Genomic DNA, 21,134 nt, shown 5'->3' on the forward strand with positions numbered 1-21,134 from the left:
TTCTTTGTATTTAATTTTTGATAGTTTGATTAATATGTGCCTTGGCGTGTTTCTCCTTGGATTTATCCTGTATGGGACTCTCTGCATTTCCTGGACTTTATTGACTATTTCCTTTCCCGTGTTAGGGAAATTTTCAACTATAATCTCTTCAAATATTTTCTCAGACTCTTTCTTTTTCTCTTCTTTTCTGGGACCCCTGTAATTCGAATGTTGGTGCATTTAATGTTGTCCCAGAAGTCTCTGAGACTGTCCTCAATTCTTTTCATTCTTTTTTCTTTATTCTGCTCTGCAGTAGTCATTTCTACTATTTTATCTTCCAGGTCACTTATCTGTTCTTCTGCCTCAGTTATTCTGCTATTGATTCCTTCTAGAGAATTTTTAATTTCATTTGTTGTGCTTTTCATAATTGTTTGTTTGCTCTTTCATTCTTCTAGGTCCTTGTTATACGTTTTTTGTATTTTCTGCATTCTATTTCCAAGATTTTGGATCATCTTTCCTGTAATTACTCTGAATTCTTTTTCAGGTAGACTGCCTACTTCCTCTTCATTTGTTTGGTCTGGTGGGTTTTTACCTTGCTCCTTCATCTGCTGCATATTTCTCTGTCTTCTCATTTTGTTCAGCTTACTGTGTTTGGGGTCTCCTTTTTGCAGCCTGCATGTTTGTAGTTCCCATTGTTTTTGGTGTCTGCCCCCAGTGGGTGAGGTTGGTTCAGTGGCTTGTGTAGGCTTCCTGGTGGAGGGGACTGCTTGTGTTCTGGTGGGTGAAGCTGGATCTTGTCTTTCTAGTGAGCAGGGCCATGTCTGGTGGTGTGTTTTGGGGTGACTATCAACTTAGTATGATTTTAGGCAGGATCTCTCCTAATGGGTGGGGTTATGTTCTTGTCTTGCTAGTTGTTTGGCATGGGACCTCCAGCACTGCAGCTTGCTGGCCATTGGGTGGAGCTGGATCTTAGCATTGAGTCAGAGATCTCTGGGAGAGGTCTCGCCAATTGACATTACGTGGAGCCGGGAGGTCTCTGGTGGTCCAATGTCCTGAACTTGGCTCTCCCACCTCAGAGGCTCAGGTCTGACACCAGGCTGGAGCACCAAGACCCTGTGAGCCACATGGCCAGGTACATGGACCCTGTCAGCCACATGGCCAGGTATGTGGGGATTTTCTTGCCTTTTGGGAAGTCTGAGGTCTTCTGCCAGTGTTCAGTAGGTGTTCTGTAGGAGTTGTTCCACATGTAGATGTATTTTTGATGTATTTGTGGGGAGGAAGGTGATCTCCACGTCTTACTCCTCTGCCATCTTGAAGGTTCCCCCATCCTCTCTTTAACTCCTACATCTAATCTATCCCATATGCCTGCTGACTGTCTATGAAATATCGTGACTCTGCTTTGAATCCATCCTCATCCTCATTTTTCCATTTCCACTGTAAACACTTTATCTCAGGGCACCACTGTTCCTGCTCTTTATTCTTGCAACAGCATCCTGTCTTTTCCGTCTCCAATCCACTGTGGTTAAATTGTTTTTCCAAAATCATAATCCAGTCCTGGCTCCAACCAGATCGCCCCCGCGCAAACACTTCATTGGTTTTCACTTGCCCAGTGAATAAAATAGAAATCCTTGAACATGTCCTACAAGTTCTAATTCCTACAAAATCTAAGTGTTTTCTACCTCTCTCATCGTTCTCTTCCTTTCCCTGCCTCTATTCTCAGACATAATAAACTTCCTTCAGCTCCCAAAATGGACTATACTTTCTCCTGCTTCAGGAGTTTTGACTTTGTTGGCCCCTCTGCCCAGAATGCAGCAGAGTGGCTAACTCCTGCTCCTCATTTTGGTCTCACCTAATATAAAAAGGCCTTAGAGAAACTTTTAGTGACCCCACTAACTATTTCACATTCCCTATTTTATGTTCCTGTACATACTATAATTTGCCTCAAGACATTTTTCACAGATAGATTTTTATTTACATATTTTTATAATTATTTATTTTATATCCCTCATTAGACTGTAAATTTAATGAGGTTAGGATCATGTCTTTTTCTCATCATAGTATATTCAGCACCTAGTACAGTGCCTAGCTCAATAAAGATATTCATTAAAAAGTGTTTGAAAATAGGAATGATGAACATCATCATTTTATTTGTATTATGTATTTGCAAACTGCTCACTAGACAAAAATTATGAAAGGACAGAAATCTAATTTTCCCTAAATTTTGTCCTTAATTTCTAGTATAGTTCAAGAAATTTTATTGATTGATTAAACTTGCTCCTCTCCATGTATCTCCTAGCTCAGTAAATGGCACCATAATTCAAATAGTTGCCAAGCTTAAAACTCAGAGTCACTCCAGATTGGTTTTTTTCCCTTCACTTTCACATGTTCAATTAATCACAAAAACAAATCTACTCTAGATCCTAAAAACCCACTTCCACTGACTCGATCCAAGCCTCCATTATCTTTCATATAAATTATTACAATAGCAACCACTCTGGACTTGTTCCACACTAATCTCCCCATTACTCATCCATCTGGGGAGTCATTCTACCCTGAATACACAATATTGACACTCTCTGTTTCAAATCCTATATTGGCATATTAATATATTTGGCATCATATTATGATGTGTAAGTGATTTTTAGTGATACAGAAAAAATGATCACACTATAGCATTCAGTATAAAAATCAGAATGCAGAACACATTTGCAAAATGATCCTAATTTTGCTAAGTAAAAAAATCATGCATGTGCAGGGGCATGTAGAAGAAGAAGAAAGAGGAGGAAAAGGAAGAGATGAAGGTGGAAGAGAAGGGGAAGGAAGAGGAGGGGGAGGAAGAAAAAGAGGAATGTTTATAAACCAAATAGTAAATGTGAATATCCCTGGACAATGTAATTATAGATTATTCTCACTTTCTACTGTATAATATAACACATTTTCTATGTCAAAAAAAATTTCTATTCTAATTTTGTAAAGGGAAATAAAAGATCATTTAAAAGTCTCTGACTTCCCTGGCATCTAAAAGGGTTAAAATCCTAAAGTGTGATTAAATTTATTAGCAAAGAATTATTAATAGAAAAACAAGAAAGCCATTGGCCAGGCTTAGATGGGTAGATTTACCATGCGTATGGGTTTTATATTTTACATTGTTCATGAAAAATGCACTAATCAAGTGTTTGAATAAAAAAGCATCAGTATTTCATGGTGTTCTGCATAGAAGAACATGATTCTTGTAAAGGAAAGCAAGACTCACAATTTGTTTGCCTTCTGAACAAGTTTGAAACAACTGCTCTAGGACTGCAATCTGTGCTATTAATGAACTCACATACTTTCCTATCCATGCCTTTGAAAGCACCATCTCCCATTCCCTGACTGCAATACCACCCTTTCAAATGCTTCCTTGCTTCTTCCTCTGTACTCCCATAGCACATATAAGTGTTCTGCTACTATAAAACTTATTACTCATAGCTGTAATTATGCATTAGTCTCCTCCAGAATTCTGTGACCTCCTTGAGCATGGTAACATTGCTATTTCAGTTTGGATCCCCATCATTTGGTGAAATGCCTGAATACATTTGGTTGGTTCTGAATAACACTCGTTGAATAAGTGAATTCAAAAGCTAACAAAGCATGTGTCTGATAAGAATAAGTGATGAATCATACGTATATTTGTGCATGGGTATATACATATATACACAATTCTAAGCAATTTAAAGTAATAAACTATTATGGGGTGATATTATTAGTTATTACAACACATTCTATCAGTGTTCAAAATTAGGTGGAAAGTTTCTTCTCTTCTTCTAACTCTTGTAGTAGCTAGATGTATCACATGAACAAGTTATTTAGTTTCTTTCATATTCGGCATCTCCCTCCATAGAATGAATGAATTAGAATATGACACCAGAGATCCATTTAATATTTAACAGTTTAAGACTCACTGCATAGAAAACTTATACTATTTAGATTATCCTCCAAAAGCTCAAGAAAACATATTTTACAAAACAAAAAGATACTAAATTATACTTACTCATAGAGCCTTGGCTCTTCAACAATTCCAAGTTGGTTTAATAATTTAAATGTAATATAGCCATCCTTCATCGTTTTATCCAGAACAATTATACTGAGAACAAAATAATAGGCTACAAAACAAAAATATGGAATGCAATTCATGTTATTTTTAAATTTTGTTTTGGTGCAGATATGCATGTAAATATATATTTATGTAATCTAGGCATATATAATATTTGCAAATAATATTGAGAGGCACTCATTTGGTACATAAGTAATATATTTTACCTCTTGTTAATCTTTTTTTAATATTTATTTATTCGGCTGCGCCGGGTCTTGGTTGTTGCATGTGGCCTGCGGGATCTTTAGTGGCGGTATGCGAACTCTTAGTTGCGAACTCTTAGTTCCTTGACCAGGGATCGAACCAGGCCCCCTGCATTGGGAGCACATAGTCTTAGCCACTGGACTACCAGGGAAATTCCCTCTTGTTAATTTTTAACTAGTCTTGAAAATGAGGAATAAAAGCTTGCCAGACAGTCATGGGCATGGTGAAAAGTTGGTCAAATAATTAGTAAATACTAATTTGTCTGCAAATTGAAAAATATCAGAATTTAGGTCAATTAAACAATTTTTCTCTATCAATAGCACATCTAAGGTAAATATGATAAGGTTCCTTAATTATCTGATTAATAGTCCTAGCTAAATTTGCTTGACAAATATAATTCCCAATTTCACTGGTTGTTTTGGAATGACTGTAAAATTAGACAGTCCTATATAGAGTGAGCTCGTAGTAGTTCTTTTTCAAAATGCCCGTACAAAAAAATTGATATATCTTTCAGAGGCAAAGATGCTGAACTCATCCCTATACCCAATATTGTCTGGGCTACACAGAAAGTTCTTACTCTCCATGAATTTTCCCAGTATTGTGCAAAACTCTTGGAAGACAACGTATATAAACAGAACATGGGATAGATGAACTTTTCTTGTGAAATACATACGTACTAAAATTGTGCATGCTAGCCATTAAATGTTGCTACTAAACAGCCCCGGGTAACTTCTTGCCTATGCCAGATGCTTAGTACTACCTCAAATAAGGTAATGGATTTATAATTGACCCTCATCAATTGCTAACACAAAAGACATAAAGGAACACTTCTTACTTTGAAGTGACTGCCCAGCTTTAGATAAAATACTTTGGTCCCCTCACCCAAAAAAGTGGGTGCTCATACTTGCTCAGATGATTCCTGGCAGTATGATATATTGAGATGTTACATAACAAGCCTGCCTCCTGCTACAAGTGTATAGAAATTCTGGGTGTAAATCGAAAACACGACCAAGCTCAGATGAAGGAAGAGAAAGTATCAGGAGACAGCAATGAAGAGAAATTAAAGGCAAGGCTTAAGAAGAACTGAAGCCCTGGATCTGCATGGGACTTGAGAACTGGGCATGGCATGGAGACAAAGGATGAAGTGTCAATTTCCATGCTACAGCAGGAGACAACACTAAGTGATGGAGCTACAGTGAAAAACCTTGCACAGTCAGGGACCTTAGCTCTCTGCTTTGTCATTGAAAGAGAAACTTGAAAAATTCTTCCTACTGGTTGTGTATGGGTCTTAAGTGGAAAAATAAATTCCTTAAGACTAAATAAAACTCCAGGTAACACAGAATTTAAATTTACGAGCCCCCAATGGTTAAGGACCTCCAAAAATTTACATGAAAAATCCCCCAGTATTATGGTACCTAAATTCTGGAAAAAACAAAATCCAACTTGTTCTCAAGGGAGAATTTTGAAGAAGAGCAGACTGATGAGAGTTTTCTGTTAAAATGTGACATGAATCTTTATTTTGAAGTAACACAAATATTTTTTCTTTAATTTAATAGAGACTTGAACTGACCACTGAGACTAGAAAATAACAACAAATCATGCGTAAATTAATAGATGGATAAATAAATACATATATACATACATAAGTTTAACCAGAAGAAAAATATAGATTATCTGCAGGGAACAATTAGACTGCTAATAAATGAAAAAAAATTATCTTAAAATGAGAGAATTCGTATCTTCAAAGTACTCAATGAAAACACTCTCATTGTAGAATTCTATTCTGGACTAAATTTACATTCCAGAGTAAGAAAAAGATAAGGGCATTTTCAAGGAAACAAACAAACAAACTGAGAGACATTACTTAGTGAAAAGTCATTAAGGATCTATTTTAGTAAGATAGAAATTAAATCCCAAAGAAAGGAGTTGGGAAGGGAGGAAAGGACAAGATAAAATGTAGAAAAGTGAAATTGGTAAATATAAGTGAGCATTTTATTAATGATAATATTCATAATAATTGTTTATTGTTAAATAAGTGAAATAAAATACTACTGAATATAATATTGAGGATAGAAAAGAAGACACAAGATTCAAAGGCTCTATGAGACAAATTGTTGTTGTGACAAAATCTGATAAAATAATCTGTGAGGCAAAAAATATTGCATTTTTTATTTATGAAGCAAAAAAAAAAAGAGCAAAGCAAAGCAAATCACCAGGAAAATATGATAATCCTGAAGCTTTATGTAGCTAAAACTCACAGCCTCCGAATACATAAAGCCAAAACCTAAACAATGTAACTCCTGCTAAAATAGAAGATTTAAACAGGACTCAAATTGTCACATAGAGATAATGTCCAAGATGTGATTGAAAATTACCCATTATACCAAGAACAAAGAAAATCACAACTCTGGTGAGAAAAGACAATCGACTAATACCAGCACTGAAATGAATCAGAGGCTGGGATTAACTGACAAGGATCTTAAAGGAACTGTCATAAAAATGCTTCAAAGTCAGAGTCTCTTGAGAAAAATGAAGGAATAGAAAAATCTCAGCCAAGAAATAGAAGCTATAAAAGAAAATAAAGTAGACATTACATAAATGACAAATACCATAATGGATACAGAACTCACTGGATAGTCTCAATAGCAGAGTGGAAATGAAAGAGGATAGAAATCAGTGAACTGGAGAACAGATCGATCTGCCTGAAACTCAAGCTGAAAACAGAGAGAAAACAGACTGAGAAAAATAATGGACAGAACCTCAGGGACCTGTGGGAGTATAACAAAAGAATTATAATTAAACTTCAGAAAACTAGAAACAAAGAAAAATATCTTGAAAGCAGCCAAAGAGAAATGATGTGTTATCTACAGGAGAACACCAAATTGAGTTACAATAGATTTCTCATCTGAAACCACAGAAGCCAAAAGGAAGTGACACAGCATTTTTCAAGTGCTAAAAGAAGGAACTCAACTTTAAATCTTATACCCAGAAAAACTATCCTTTGAGAATAAAGGAGAAATAAAGACATTCTCAGACAAAGAAAAACAAACAAAAAAAAGATTGTAATCACAAACCCTTAAAGGTAGAAGAGGAAGACAGAAGAAGAAAATAAGAAAAAGAGATGTGATACAGAAGAAAGGTCAAATTGATTATTTCTTCTTTATTCTTCTTGGCAATGATTATTTTAGATATTCTAGGGTATGTAATTTTCAATATAAATTTAAAACAAGGTTGTCTATGTTTAAAGGAACACACAGAACTATAAAACTGTTAGAAAAAAATTTGGGGTGAAAATCTTCAGGACCTAGGGCTCAGCAAAGAGTTCTTAGATACCGAAAGCATAGTCCGTGAAAGGAAAACATGATAAATTATACCTCATCAAAAGTAAACACTTTTGCCCTTGTGAAAGCCCTTGTGAAGAAGATGAAAAGACAGTCAAGTTTCAGACTGGGAAAAAATAATTGCAAACCAAATCTTCAACAAGGAAACAAGGACTACTATCAAAAATATATAAAGAATCCTCAAAACTCAATAATTAAAAAATAATCCAACTGGGGGCTTCCCTGGTGGCACACTGGTTGAGAGTCCGCCTGCCGATTCAGGGGACATGGGTTCGTGCCCCGGTCCGGGAAGATCCCACATGCCGCAGAGCGGCTGGGCCCGTGAGCCATGGCCGCTGAGCCTGCGCGTCCGGAGCCTGTGCTCCGCAGCGGGAGAGGCCACAATAGTGAGAGGCCCGCGTACCACAAAAAAAAAAAAAAAAAAAAATCCAATTGGAAAATGAGCAAAAGACATAAACACACATTTCACCAAAGAGAATATACAGAGAAAATACACAATCTCATAAGCCATTAGGGCAACAAAGATTAATACCTCAAGAAGGCATCACTATATACCTATCAGGAAGGATAATTTTTTAAAATAATGACAACACCAAATGCTAGTAAGTAATCACTCATTAGATCACTCATACTTTGCTGCAGGTAATGTAAAATGGTCAGCCACACTGAAAAACACTTTCTCAATTTCTTATAAGTTTAAATGTACAATTAACTTCTGACCCAGCATTTGTATTCCGAGGCCTTTCTGACAGAGAAATGATAACTTAAATTCACACAAAAACTTTTATACAAATATCCATAGCAGCTTTAATCATAATAGCCAAATCTAAACACGTGCCTAATGTCCTACAAGAGATGAGTGATTAAACAAACTTCAGTACATACATACTGTGGAATACTACTCAGCAATAAAATGGAATGAATTATTGATACATGCTGGATGAACCTCCAGAGAATCATGCTGACTTTAAAAAGGCCAATTAAAAGGTCACATAGTGAACGATTCCCTTTATATAACATTTTCAAAATGACAAAATTTTAGGAGTATATTAATGGATGTCAGAGATTAGAAACAGCAGGACAAGAAGCTGGTATATATGACTATAAAAGTGCCACCCAAGGGGTCTGGTAGTGATGGAACTGTCCAATATCTTCACTGTGGTGATAGATACAAAGCCCTATATGATGATGAAGTTGTACAGCGCTAAACACACACACACACACACACACACACACACACCAGTGAGGAAATAGAAATAAAATGGATGGATTGTAGCAATATCAGTATCATGTGGTAATGATATTACATTTATTCTATAGTGTTACAAAATTTTACCACTTAAGAAAACTGAATAAATTGTACACAGGATCCTTCTGCATTATTTCTTATATCTGCATGTGAATCTAAATTTAATTCAATAAAAATTTTAAATTAAAAAATGGATGAGCCCAATTCTGAATGACAGGGCATATCACAAATGTTTTAAAGAGTATCTTAAAAATTGATAATAACTTTACTGCAAAACATCTGCAATAACTGACCTAAAATATTTTAAAATAATAAGAGTCTATTTTAAATATTTATTCCCCAGTAACCAAGATCAATGGCAGTGACTGGAAACTTATTTCATAAGATTCTTCATATAATAGGATTTGCTTTTATTTATAAAGCACTTTAAGATCTTGCTCTCCAAACAGAATAATTTTACTTTTTTAAATAGCTCCTCATAAATCTAATTAGTTAATACATTTCTGAGATTCTCTTCTGTTCTTCAAATTTTTTCCTCTTGTCTAACTCTAAATATATTGGGAAGATTATTATTTACTTGCATATTTTTGTATTTATATAATTTAGTTTCAGTTTCTGAAAGGGTGGTAATAGTGTAGATAGATGTCTTAAACTCTGTAAGCTGTTATATGCTGACATAACTCTAAACGTGGGAAGGATAATCATGGAAATTGGGGGTTAAAAAAAAAAAGACCTTGATTTTTTTGGAAGAATATTACCCAAAGCATATGCTCATTTTATTCAAAAATTAAGTCCTGGGCTTCCCTGGTGGCGCAGTGGTTGAGAGTCCACCTGCCGATGCAGGGGACACGGGTTCATGCCCCGGTCCGGGAAAGATCCCACATGCCGCGGAGTGGCTGGGCCCGTGAGCCATGGCTGCTGAGCCTGCGCGTCCGGAGCCTGTGCTCCGCAACGGGAGAGGCCACAGCAGTGAGAGGCCCGCGTACCGTAAAAAAAAAAAAAAAAAAATTAAGTCCTTATTTGAATTTGTATAACTGGCTCTAACAAAATTTAAAGTTCCTTGAAAGTACATTATGAGATTTGAATTTTGAATAAAAATATGAATTAGTATATAAAACTAATCATTGGTTCATTTGTTAAAAATGTTAACTTACTACAGAATGGGTTTGTGCCAACAGTATCCAAAAACACAGTGGTCCTGAGAGTTCTGTTCTCTATTCTCTCTTTTAAAACATCTTTCCATAGCTCAGTTTGATAACCTGAGATTTGAGAAATAGAATATTAGTAATTGGACTTTCATCAAATAGCATACAAAAATATCAAATCACTAAAAGAACTAAAGGATCAATGTATTATTATAATTATTATAATTTATGACTTTTTATAATTAAAAAATCATTTTTCAAATAATTTTACATTCTATTTATTTCAACTACAAGAATAACAACTCTTAAATTCAAGATTCACAAATAAATCTACTCCCTAGAAACCTTATCAGAGCTTTGCATATGCCATATAGTTAAAGTCCATTTGTATACGTTTTTACTAATACAAATGCAGAATTTTACTTGAAACTCTTTTCAGTGAATTCAGCAGAATAAATTGATTAGATAAACTTGAACACAGAATTTAGCTCCATGAGCACAGCCTTCAATTATCCTATACACACATTCATACAGATACAGTACGCATATGTATACATTATATATACAATGTATATATTATAGATAGCATCTATGTACACTATATATTGTATGGATAATATGTATTTCAGATACAAACAATATTTGTACATACAGTATAATATATACACACACACATATTTCATATGCTTCCTACTTCATGTATGTGTCTATTTCCACACTGCTACCTCCGAATTTGAAATTTGAATGCAGTAGAAAGAATACTGAATTGAAAATTCAGAGACTTAACTCCCGTTTTCACTTGTGTCCTTCAGCAATCCATATGTTAACACGGGGTCACAATTTCCTCATTTATATGGAAAAGCAACTGGACCAGAAAAGCAATCCCCAACATGAGGCCGGAAGAAAACTAATCCCACAAGATATTTTCTGGACAGAAGGGGTCTATGAGGAAATAAGTCATGCAGAGCCTGCATATTGCCTGCCTCTTCTAGCAATTCTCTAATATGTTAGTATAAACCTCCTGTGAAAGAAAACCACAGGAGGCTGTTTAATTCAGCCTTTGTAATTGCTACCCATTTCACTGAGGTTACTTGGCTTTGGAAGCATTTCTGGTAGAGCCTATCATGATACCGATCAGATGTCTACATGCCCATGGCACGCTTGGGGTCTGGTATTGTCTTTGGCAAACCCTGAACAAACAGCCTCTGAGATTCTTTCCAGCTCTAACATTCTATTTTTTATATGGATTCTTCTTTTCTCTATAATTTCCCACTGGCAGGCTTTAGTTATCAAAAGTTGCAACACTTAACTGCTCTTAAGTTTATTGATTTAGATGCTGTGAACCATGCATGATTCATATCTACTTGCTAATAGCAAATGAAAAGCTAACCATGCCCCGCAACGGCAGAGGCCACAACAGTGAGAGGCCCGTGTACCGCAAAAACAAAAAAAAAAAACAAAAACAAAAATACAACTGACAAACAAACAAAACCCTCAGTACCACTAAGAATGCACAAGTTTCTTTCTTTCGTGGAAATATAGATGGATGCTAAATAGTGAGATCCTTTTGTGAATCAAGAACAAGGATCATCATGAGACCACCAAATGCGCCCACTACATGGAGCACAGAAAGGAGGTTGACCAAGTTCCTCTCACTAAGAATCTGAAAAATATTTAGTAGGAAATAAACTATTTTCTCTGTTCCACAGAAAATTTTTCCATAAAATGTTAATAGCATATTCACAAGTAAGTATAAAGCTTTCGGCAGAAAATACTAACACAATTACATTGTTCATTTTCCACAAAGATGTGTAGTAATTATGACAATCTCTCTTACCTAGTTTAGGACATGATTTTTCCTTAAAGTCGGCACAATCCACACATGAACCAGTCTTGTAATCTTTGTATGAATGACAAGGAAATGAAATAAAATTGCAGCTTGTTTCCAAAGCTGCCATGAATAAGTAAACTGCTCTCTGGTGGCTGCATTTAATAAATTCAAGTCCTTAAGTGTTCAAAGTCAAGCAGTTAGATGTATTAAGCCAAGTTCAAGTAAGTTTGAAAAAGAATTAAATATTAAGTTCTTCCTAATGCTGTGCACTGTATGAATATCAAAGTGCTGACTACAATGCAGTTTTATCTCAGGCAACTAAACAAATGTTACCATTTAAAACTTAAATGTAATATGCCTTTTACATGAGATTTATTAGAAATTTTTCTAAAGTAATAACACAGCAAAAATGTTTAATTTCAATTATTCAACAAACTCTACACACAGTGCTACCATATTTAATAACTAGTGTACACATATCTCCCTTCTTAACTCTCATGCCTAACATTTCTATTCAGTGTCGGAGATGACCGTGAGACAAGGTGACATTAAAACTTTATCATGTCTCTTTCCTTTCCTAACTTCTCACATCCCTATCCCTTTAACCAAACTTCTCTAATTGCAGTGGCCTTTAATAATGTGGTACTTGACTGATTGCCACTGTAGACCTCAGAACATTTTTTTGCCATAGCTCTGAAGTGAGCCAAATTCCACACCTGGAGCTGTTGCTCAGCTATTTATGTACAGAATAACCAAGTGCAGAAGTTCATAAATCTGTGTTTGTACAATACTATGGTAATGGTAAAAATTAAATCCTGAAGCCAAACTTGTGTTATATAATTTTGCTATACATGCTTCTTCATTGACTTATAACTTCTCCTAATGTTTAAAATGATAAACAAAAACTGTTGAGACTATAATGTAATAGGTTTCACCCATAACCAAATGGGATGTCTACTGGTAACATTTATGAACTGAGAAGCATCACATTAAACCATTTTCCACCAATAACTCCTGAATCATGAGCAATGGTGATAAAAAAAATCTTGCCCCCAGATTAATAAGGGAAAAAAGTAAACTGATTTTCTTTCATTATTTTGACTCATGCACAATGTATTCTAAAATACTAGTGGTATACCTGAAAAAATTGATTTAGGACAGCCAGGTTGCTTTTTCCCTCCATTTGGATAGAAATCTATATGTCCCAAGGGTTCTTTAATGCCTAAACCTGAGAAGAAAAGCACCCAAGAATCACAAAGTAAATATAATCAGGTCAGCAACACTTATGTAAAACAAAATCTCCTACAAAATCCTTTGAAAGTGACTCAAAATTTGAATTGAAAATAAGATAAATGCTATTTTTTAAAAGATGAGTTTTTCTGGTATTAATTCCTCAATTAATTCCTCATGCAAATTATGTTTCATTAATTTAACATATTTACATGTGATCAGTTTATTATGGGTCCATCACAGTTCTTTGTGCTATGAATATATAAGTGAAAAAGGAAAATGGAGCAAAAATCCTTATCATAGTGGAAATTACATCCTAGTGGGAGAAAGACATAATAAACAAGTATGTCAGATAATAATAAGTGCTGTAGAGAAAAATTAAGTAGAAAAAGGAACAGTGAATGCCTAGTGAGTGTGGTAGGTTGCACTTTTAAGTAGTTTGCTTGGGGAATTTCCCACTGAGGAGGTGAGAATTGAGCAAAGATGTGAAGGATGTGAGCGAGGCAGTGAGTCAAGAAGGTATCTGTGTGCACATGGAGTATTCAAAGAATCCAGGTTAGCTGGTGTAATGCGTGAGAAAGAGCATTGGAGGAAATGAAGCCAAGTCATTTAGGACCTTTTAGGTGAGTGTGATCATTCGCTCTCATTCTGGATAATAATGTGTAGGATTTGGTGCTAGACTCACTAACTGGAAAAATCGAATGCTGCTTCTGCTGGAACAAGTTGGACCAGAGTGACACGAAACATGTAGCTATGATTTAAGAGTTTCTGTATACACTTGTCCATTGGTATCCATGGGGTATTGGTTCCAGGACAGCCTCCCCCAATCTCCCACCCTCCCACACGGACACCAAAATCTGAGGCTGCTCAAGTCCCGTATATAAAATGGTGCAGCACAGTCTCCCTCTGTGCCCAAGAGTTCCACATCCGCAGATACGGACGGCCAACTGTATCTGTAGAGCCTTGGGGCACCAGGGAAGGTGCAAGTTCTGGGTGCATTACCACTATGGGGTCTATAACCCAGGGGAGCCATAGGAAGGAAAGAGGTTAGCAAGCTCAGAATATTCAGGACTGTGGTTAGATATAAAATCTTGCTGCCAGGTAAGATTGCAATGCTTTGGCTTGGGGTACAAGAAATTTCGTACAACATAATGAACTCTTGAGACAGATCAGCAATAGATTCAGTACAATGAAGGTAAATACTTGGGTCTGACGGTAGGGATGAAGTTGCAGTTACTTGATTTAGTTCTAGTATGTATCAGAACACGGTAACAGCTAGTGAGGTGTTAGCAGGGCATGAGGACACTGGGCAGGTACATTACAGGGGAGGGGATACAGCATATAAGGAAAGACAAAGGACAACTTAGATGACTTCCTTAGAACTCCCTGGAATCCAGGGAAGCATATGTATGATTTGATTGTGACAGTGGTGAGGGTATGCTAACCAATTCCTCTACATTCCATTATCCACTTAGCTTGTGGAATTTTAGTAAGGAAGGACAGTCTTCTAAATATAACCCAAAAAAAGTCCAATAATTTTGGAGATCTTTACAATTTCCTCCTATCTGAACTCAACACAGAGTTCCAAGACTAGAGTGTTTCAGGTTTAGAGCCATCATTTTCTTCAATCTGCTTCTGAAGTAGAATCAAACCAAGAAGACTGCTCAGGAATCAGGAAGAAGCAAAAGATATTTATTATTACAAGCAGCCCTTGATTCAGGCATGTCATTTCCCTTTTATCAGATGGAAGGGGTAGGGCAGCTTGGTCTGCTTAGGCCATTGATTCTTTTGGTTTCAAGAAGGGTGGGGAGAGCAGATATGGCTTTCTAATTTTCTTTTTATTGTAAAATATAAAACCTACATGCAGAAAAGAACATAAAACTAAAGATTAATTAATGAATATAAAGCAAATAGCCACTTAGCTACCACACCCATGTCAAGAAATAGAACCTAGAAACTCCCAGTATGCCCTTAACCCAGTAACTAGCTTCTTACTTCTCTATAAAACTAAGAACCATGTTTACTTTTACTTTTTTTTTCTTTTTTGCTATTGCTATTCTTTACCTTCTACGGATGCCTCTAAAACAATATATTTTAGATTAGCTCATTTTGGAAATATATATAAATTGACATATTTGTATCTGGCTTCTTTCAATTATCAGTATATTTGTGATATTAAACCACATTGTCAGGTGTAAATGTAGTCATTCATTTGTAATCATTCATTGCTATATAGTGTTTTATTGAATGGACATACTACAACTTATTTATCCATTCTCCTGTGGTGGACATATGTTGTTTCAAATTTGGGGTTAATATGTGTGAACATTATTGAACACACACATCAATGCATATGTGAAGGAATATCTGTTGGTTTTATACCTAGGAGTAGAATTGCTGTGTTATAGAATATGAATATCTTCAATTTTAATAAATAATCCTAAATAATTTGCCAAAGAGGTTGTACCAATTTACCCCCTACCAACAACATGTGAATATTTCTGTTATTCTACATCCTCTCCAATAAATGGTCTTGTAAGGCTTTCTAATTTTAGTCATTCTGGTAGGCATGTGCTGTTTCATTGGGGTTTTAATTTACATGTTTCTGCTCACTGAAGATTTTAAGAACTTTCCATTGCCTAGTTGGAATTTCTCTTTCTTTTGTAAAATGTCTGTTCCAAGTCTTGATTTTTAAAAATTAAGTTGTATTTCTCTTTATTACTGATGTATAGTGCTTACTTATCTCTTTTCCTGTTTTGCCTTGCTGTTAGCTTTCATAAAGTGTTCTTTTTTTTTTTTTTTTTTTTTTTTTTTTCTGCGGTACGCGGGCCTTTCACTGTTGTGGCCCCTCTCGTTGCGGAGCACAGGCTCCGGACGCGCAGGCTCAGCGGCCATGGCTCACGGGCCCAGCCGCTCCGTGGCACGTGGGATCTTTCCCGGATTGGGGCACGAACCCGCGTCCCCTGCATCGGCAGGCGGACTCTCAACCACTGCGCCACCAGGGAAGCCCCATAAAGTATTCTTTAATGAAGTTCTCAATTTTAATATAATCAGACATCTTAATGTTTCAATTTGGGTTATGGTTTTTCATGCACACTGAAGAAAAATGTTATGTTATGAAGATTTTTAAAATATCGTGTAATATGATTATTGCTTTTCCTTTCACATTCATACACACCATAGGAAAAGAATTTTTGTGTTTTATGGGAGAGTTAAAGACCTTTTTATTTCATTTTGAGTTTTCAGTTGACTGACAGAACCACTTATCAAAAAGTCTACAAATAACAAACGTTAAGAAAAGGGAACCCTCGTACATTGTTGGTGGGAATGTAAATTTGTGCAGACACTATGGAAAACAGCATGGAGTTTCCTTAAAAAACTAAAAATAGAACTACCATATGACCCAGCAATTCCACTCCTGGGTGTATATCTGAAATAAATGAAAACACCAATTTGAAAAGTTACAGGCTCCTCAGTGTGCATAGCAGTACTATGTACAATAACCATGACATGGAAGCAACCCAAGTGCCCATCAACAGACAACTGGATTAAGAAGATGTGAATGGAATATTATTTAGCCATAAAAAATGAAATATTGCCATTTGCAGCAACATGGATGGATCTAGAGAATATTAAGCATAGTGAAATAAGTCAGACAAAGAAAAACAAATACTATACAATATCACTTATATGTGGAATCTAAAATATAATACAAATAAATGTATATACAAAACAGAAACAGACGCACAGACATAGAAAACAAATTTATGGTTACCAAAGGGGAGAGAGCAGGGGGAGGGACAAATTAGGAGTATGGGATTAATACATCAAACAGATAAGCAACAGGGGTTTACTGTATAGCACAGGGAATTATACCCAATATCTTGTAATAACTTATAGTGGAATATAATCTATGAAAAAAAAAAAAAAAAACCTGAAACACTAACCTGTATACCTGAAACTAACACAATATTGTAAATCAACTATCTTTCAATTTAAAAAAATGAAACCCAGAAAAAAAAAAAGAATCATTTTCACACTGTCCAGCAGTACCAAAATCATAATAAATCTAATAAGTTCCATAACTTTTTTTTTTTACTGACTTTTTTGTCACCCTTACACTAATGACACTGTCTTCACTACTACCATTTCATAAGTCTTGATATCTGGAAGCACATGTCTTTGCACTTTTTTCTTCTTCAAGAATACTTTAACAGGGGCTTCCCTGGTGGCGCAGGGGTTAAGAATCCACCTGCCAATGCAGGGGACATGGGTTCGAGCCCTGGTCCGGGAAGATCCCACATGCCACAGAGCCGCTAAGCCCGTGCGCCAGAACTACCGAGCCTGCGCTCTAAAGCCCACTAGCCACAACAACTGAAGCTTGTGTGCCTAAAGCCCGTGCTCCGCAACAAGAGAAACCCCCCCTCGCCACAAGAAGAGGAAGCCCGCGCGCAGCAACAGACCCAACGCAGCCAAAAATGAACAAATAAATTAATTTTTTTAAAAAAAGAATACTTTAACAATACTTGACCCGTTGCATTTCCATATTAATTTTATAATTAGCTTGTGAGGTTATTTTTAAAATATTGGCTGTTGACAAAGATTGCATTGAATCTGTAGGTCAACTTGCAAAAAATTGACATGTATACGATACATTCATATGTGTGGTTTATTTCCTTTTTATTTTGGTCTGCAATGTTTTGTGGTTTTCTGCATAGAGCACTTGCACAATTTTCTTAAGAGTTATTTCTAGGCATGTTATATTTTATCTTATTAAAATGGTATAATTCTAAAATTTTATTTGCTAACTCTTATTGCTGGTTTCTAGAAAGAACTGAATTTTATATTCAACAACCTTGCTAAATTTTCCTGTGAATTCTAGTTAATTATCTGGAGATTCTTTGGGGTTATCTGTGTATGCAAACATATCATCTGAAAATGATTTTATATTTTTATATCTTTTAATACTTTTCTCCCCTTACTGCACTTAAGACATCCAGTAAAATGTTGCCTCAGAATGACTAGAATAGGCATCCTTGTCCAGTTCCCAGTCTCAAAAAGAAAGTCTTCCAAATTCCATCATCAACGTGACATTTTCTACAGATTTTTGAATAGATATATTTTACCAGATTGTGGAATTTTACTTCTTTTCCCAATTTTCAAGTTTTTGCCATACATAAATTCTCCCTAAAGCTTTTTCTGCATTTGATTGAGATTATTAAATAAATTTTCTTCCTTATTCTTTTCCTGAGATGAATTAAGAAGTTGATTTTTGAATGTTAAACTAAATTTGCTTTTTGATAATAAATCCAAATGGATGTGATTCAATACCAATTTTATATGTTGCTGGCTTACTAATGTGATATTTTATGCATAATTTTTGCATCTATGATTATTATAGAGAATGTCCAGCAAACTGTCTTTTCTGCAATGTCTTTCTCAACTTTTGACATTAAGTTTGTGATGGCTTTCTAAAAAGGTTGCAAACCATTTCCTATTTATTAGTTATTATCTGAAGGTGTTTGTGAAACAGTGGTCTTATTTATCACTTAATTGTTTGGTAGAGAACAAAAACTTGCCTGGGAATTTACTCTGATGGAAGGCTTTAAATTACAGTTTCTATTTTATCAATAGTTAAAAAACTCTTCAAATTTTCCCTTTTCATTTGTCAGTTTGGTAAATGCTTTTGCTTTTCATAAGAATTTTTATATTTCATATATCATACCATATGGTCATATATTTTCATATTTATTTGCAAAATATTGTTCATTACTTTGCTTTGTGATGATAATACCTATAGTATCTGTAACACTATCTCCTTTATTATTATTGGTATTAGTTGTGTTTTCTATCCTTGTCCTTTCTGTTTTTTCTCTCCAAGGACTCATTAATCTGGAGGGTGATATATAAAGTTCAAGCATTCTATGTTCCTTTCATTTTATTGAAAGAAGGTAAAAATGCCACAGTTTTACATAATTAACGTTGTCTTTTTAAAATGCAAATTTTTGGCTTTTAAAATCACTTCTAATTGATATTTTTATTCCATTTTTGTATGTTTACCATCAGCTTCTTAATATCTATGGGTATGTTTTATGTTTAATTCTTAATTTCCCAAGATAGATGCTTAGATTATTGATTTTCAGCCTTTTAAAATGTCTGTAACTGGACATTTATTGAAAGAAGGTAAAAATGACACAGTTTTACATAATTAATGTTGTCTTTTTAAAATGCAAATTTTTGGCTTTTAAAATCACTTCTAATTGATATTTTTATTCCATTTTTGTATGTTTACCATCAGCTTCTTAATATCTATGGGTATGTTTTATGTTTAATTCTTAATTTCCCAAGATAGATGCTTAGATTATTGATTTTCAGCCTTTTAAAATGTCTGTAACTGGACCTTTACTTCTAGTCATGGCTTTTGCTGACTCCAACAAATTTTAATATGTAGTAACTTTAATACTATTGAATCAAAATATTTTATATTTCCATTATTATTTATTCTTCCCTCATTAGTTATCTAAAAATATGTTTCTTCTAAAAATATATGGATTTTCTACTTATATTTTTATTATTTATTTATAGTTTAATTGCTTTGAATATAGAGAATATTACCTTTTATGCTTCCCCCTCTATGAAATTTTTGAGAATATTTTTAAGGCCCAGTGTATAATGTTTCTCTAAAATATCCATGGTGCTTTAGAAGAATGTATATTCTCCAGTTGTTGGGTATAATGTTTTATAAATGTCCATTAGATCAATTTTTCTAATTAAAATTTCCCACTATGATTGTGCAGTTGCTTTTCTTTCTGCAATGGGATAGTGTAAAGTTTGCTTTATGTAATTTAAAGCCATGTTATTAGGTATATACAAACTATCTTCCTCCTGAGTTGAAAGTTTTATAATTTTAAGCCTTTCTATGTTTCTACTAATTTTGAGATAAAATATTTTTGTCTAAGTTAATGTATGTAGATTCACCACCTTTTGGTGGATAATATTTGCATATCAATGTTCTACTTTCAAATATTCTGCTCCCTTACTGTTATATATGTCTTTAACAAATAACACATAATTGAATTTTTGTCTTTTTCACTAAGTGTGACACCATATTTTAATTGAATCTAATAGCCTAAATTTAATTTAGGCTATTTACATTTAATGGTATAGCTGGGTTTAATTTTACCATCATATTATTTACTTCTATTTACTTCGTCTGATCTTTATGATTCTTTCTCTCCTTTCTTGCCTTCTTTTGGACTTAAAAAAAATTATTCCCTTTTGTCCTCCATTAGTTTGGAAGTTATATACTCTTTTACTCTTTTCTTTTTGGATACCTAGAGATTTAACAGAAAGCCTTGATTTATAAATACCAACTGTTGACAATTACTTTTAACCTTTCTTCCATACAATTAAAGGAACAAAAAATGTTGAACTTCATTTAACAGCCCCCAAAATATGCTATTTTTGTAATGTATTTTAATTCTCTCTATATATTCCAAATTCCATAAAACAATAACAATGTTTTACGCCATGAACATCCATTTAGATTGAACTGTATTTTACCATTTTCAATACTCTTCCTTCCTGAATAGCCATCAAAGGATAACTTGCCTTCTTTTGATGACAATTTCTCTCAGTGTATACTTGTCTGAAACTATATAGTTTCCTTTTTTTTTTCCTGAAACAGATTGGGATACTAGGCATCTATTTTCTTTCACCATATTGGAAGTATAACTCTATTCTTTCCTAGCTTCCACTGTTTCTGTTGAGAAACTAGTTGTAATTTGGGTCATTTTTTATTCATTTACTTTTATGCTGTATGCTTTGATGTGGTCTTTTCTGTAACTTTACTATCATGTGTCTCAATGAGGATGTCTATTTATTCACATTGGAATTAACTGTGCATTCCAATTTTTTATTGATTATAATTCCTCAGTTTTTAGAAATTCTGAGATATTATCTTTATATATCATTTCTGTTCCATTTTTCTCTCCTTTTATTTTGAATTTGAATGAAACATGAT

At 34.6% G+C, this 21,134-nt stretch overlaps 1 protein-coding gene across 1 annotated transcript in view; it reads right to left on the minus strand.

Moving 5' to 3' along the window:
• LIPI (lipase I) overlaps positions 1–21,134 on the minus strand; it is a 57,994-nt gene that overhangs the window by 23,809 nt on the left and 13,051 nt on the right. The window contains exons 5-8 of the mRNA XM_007100011.3: positions 13,020–13,109; positions 11,888–11,950; positions 10,060–10,164; positions 4,010–4,121 (exon numbers count right to left, since the gene is read on the minus strand). Coding sequence (XP_007100073.2) covers positions 4,010–4,121; positions 10,060–10,164; positions 11,888–11,950; positions 13,020–13,109 — 370 coding nt within the window. The remainder of the gene's footprint in view (positions 1–4,009; positions 4,122–10,059; positions 10,165–11,887; positions 11,951–13,019; positions 13,110–21,134) is intronic.

This window comes from Physeter macrocephalus, chromosome 1, assembly GCF_002837175.3.
Source record: "Physeter macrocephalus isolate SW-GA chromosome 1, ASM283717v5, whole genome shotgun sequence".
NCBI lineage: Eukaryota > Metazoa > Chordata > Mammalia > Artiodactyla > Physeteridae > Physeter > Physeter macrocephalus.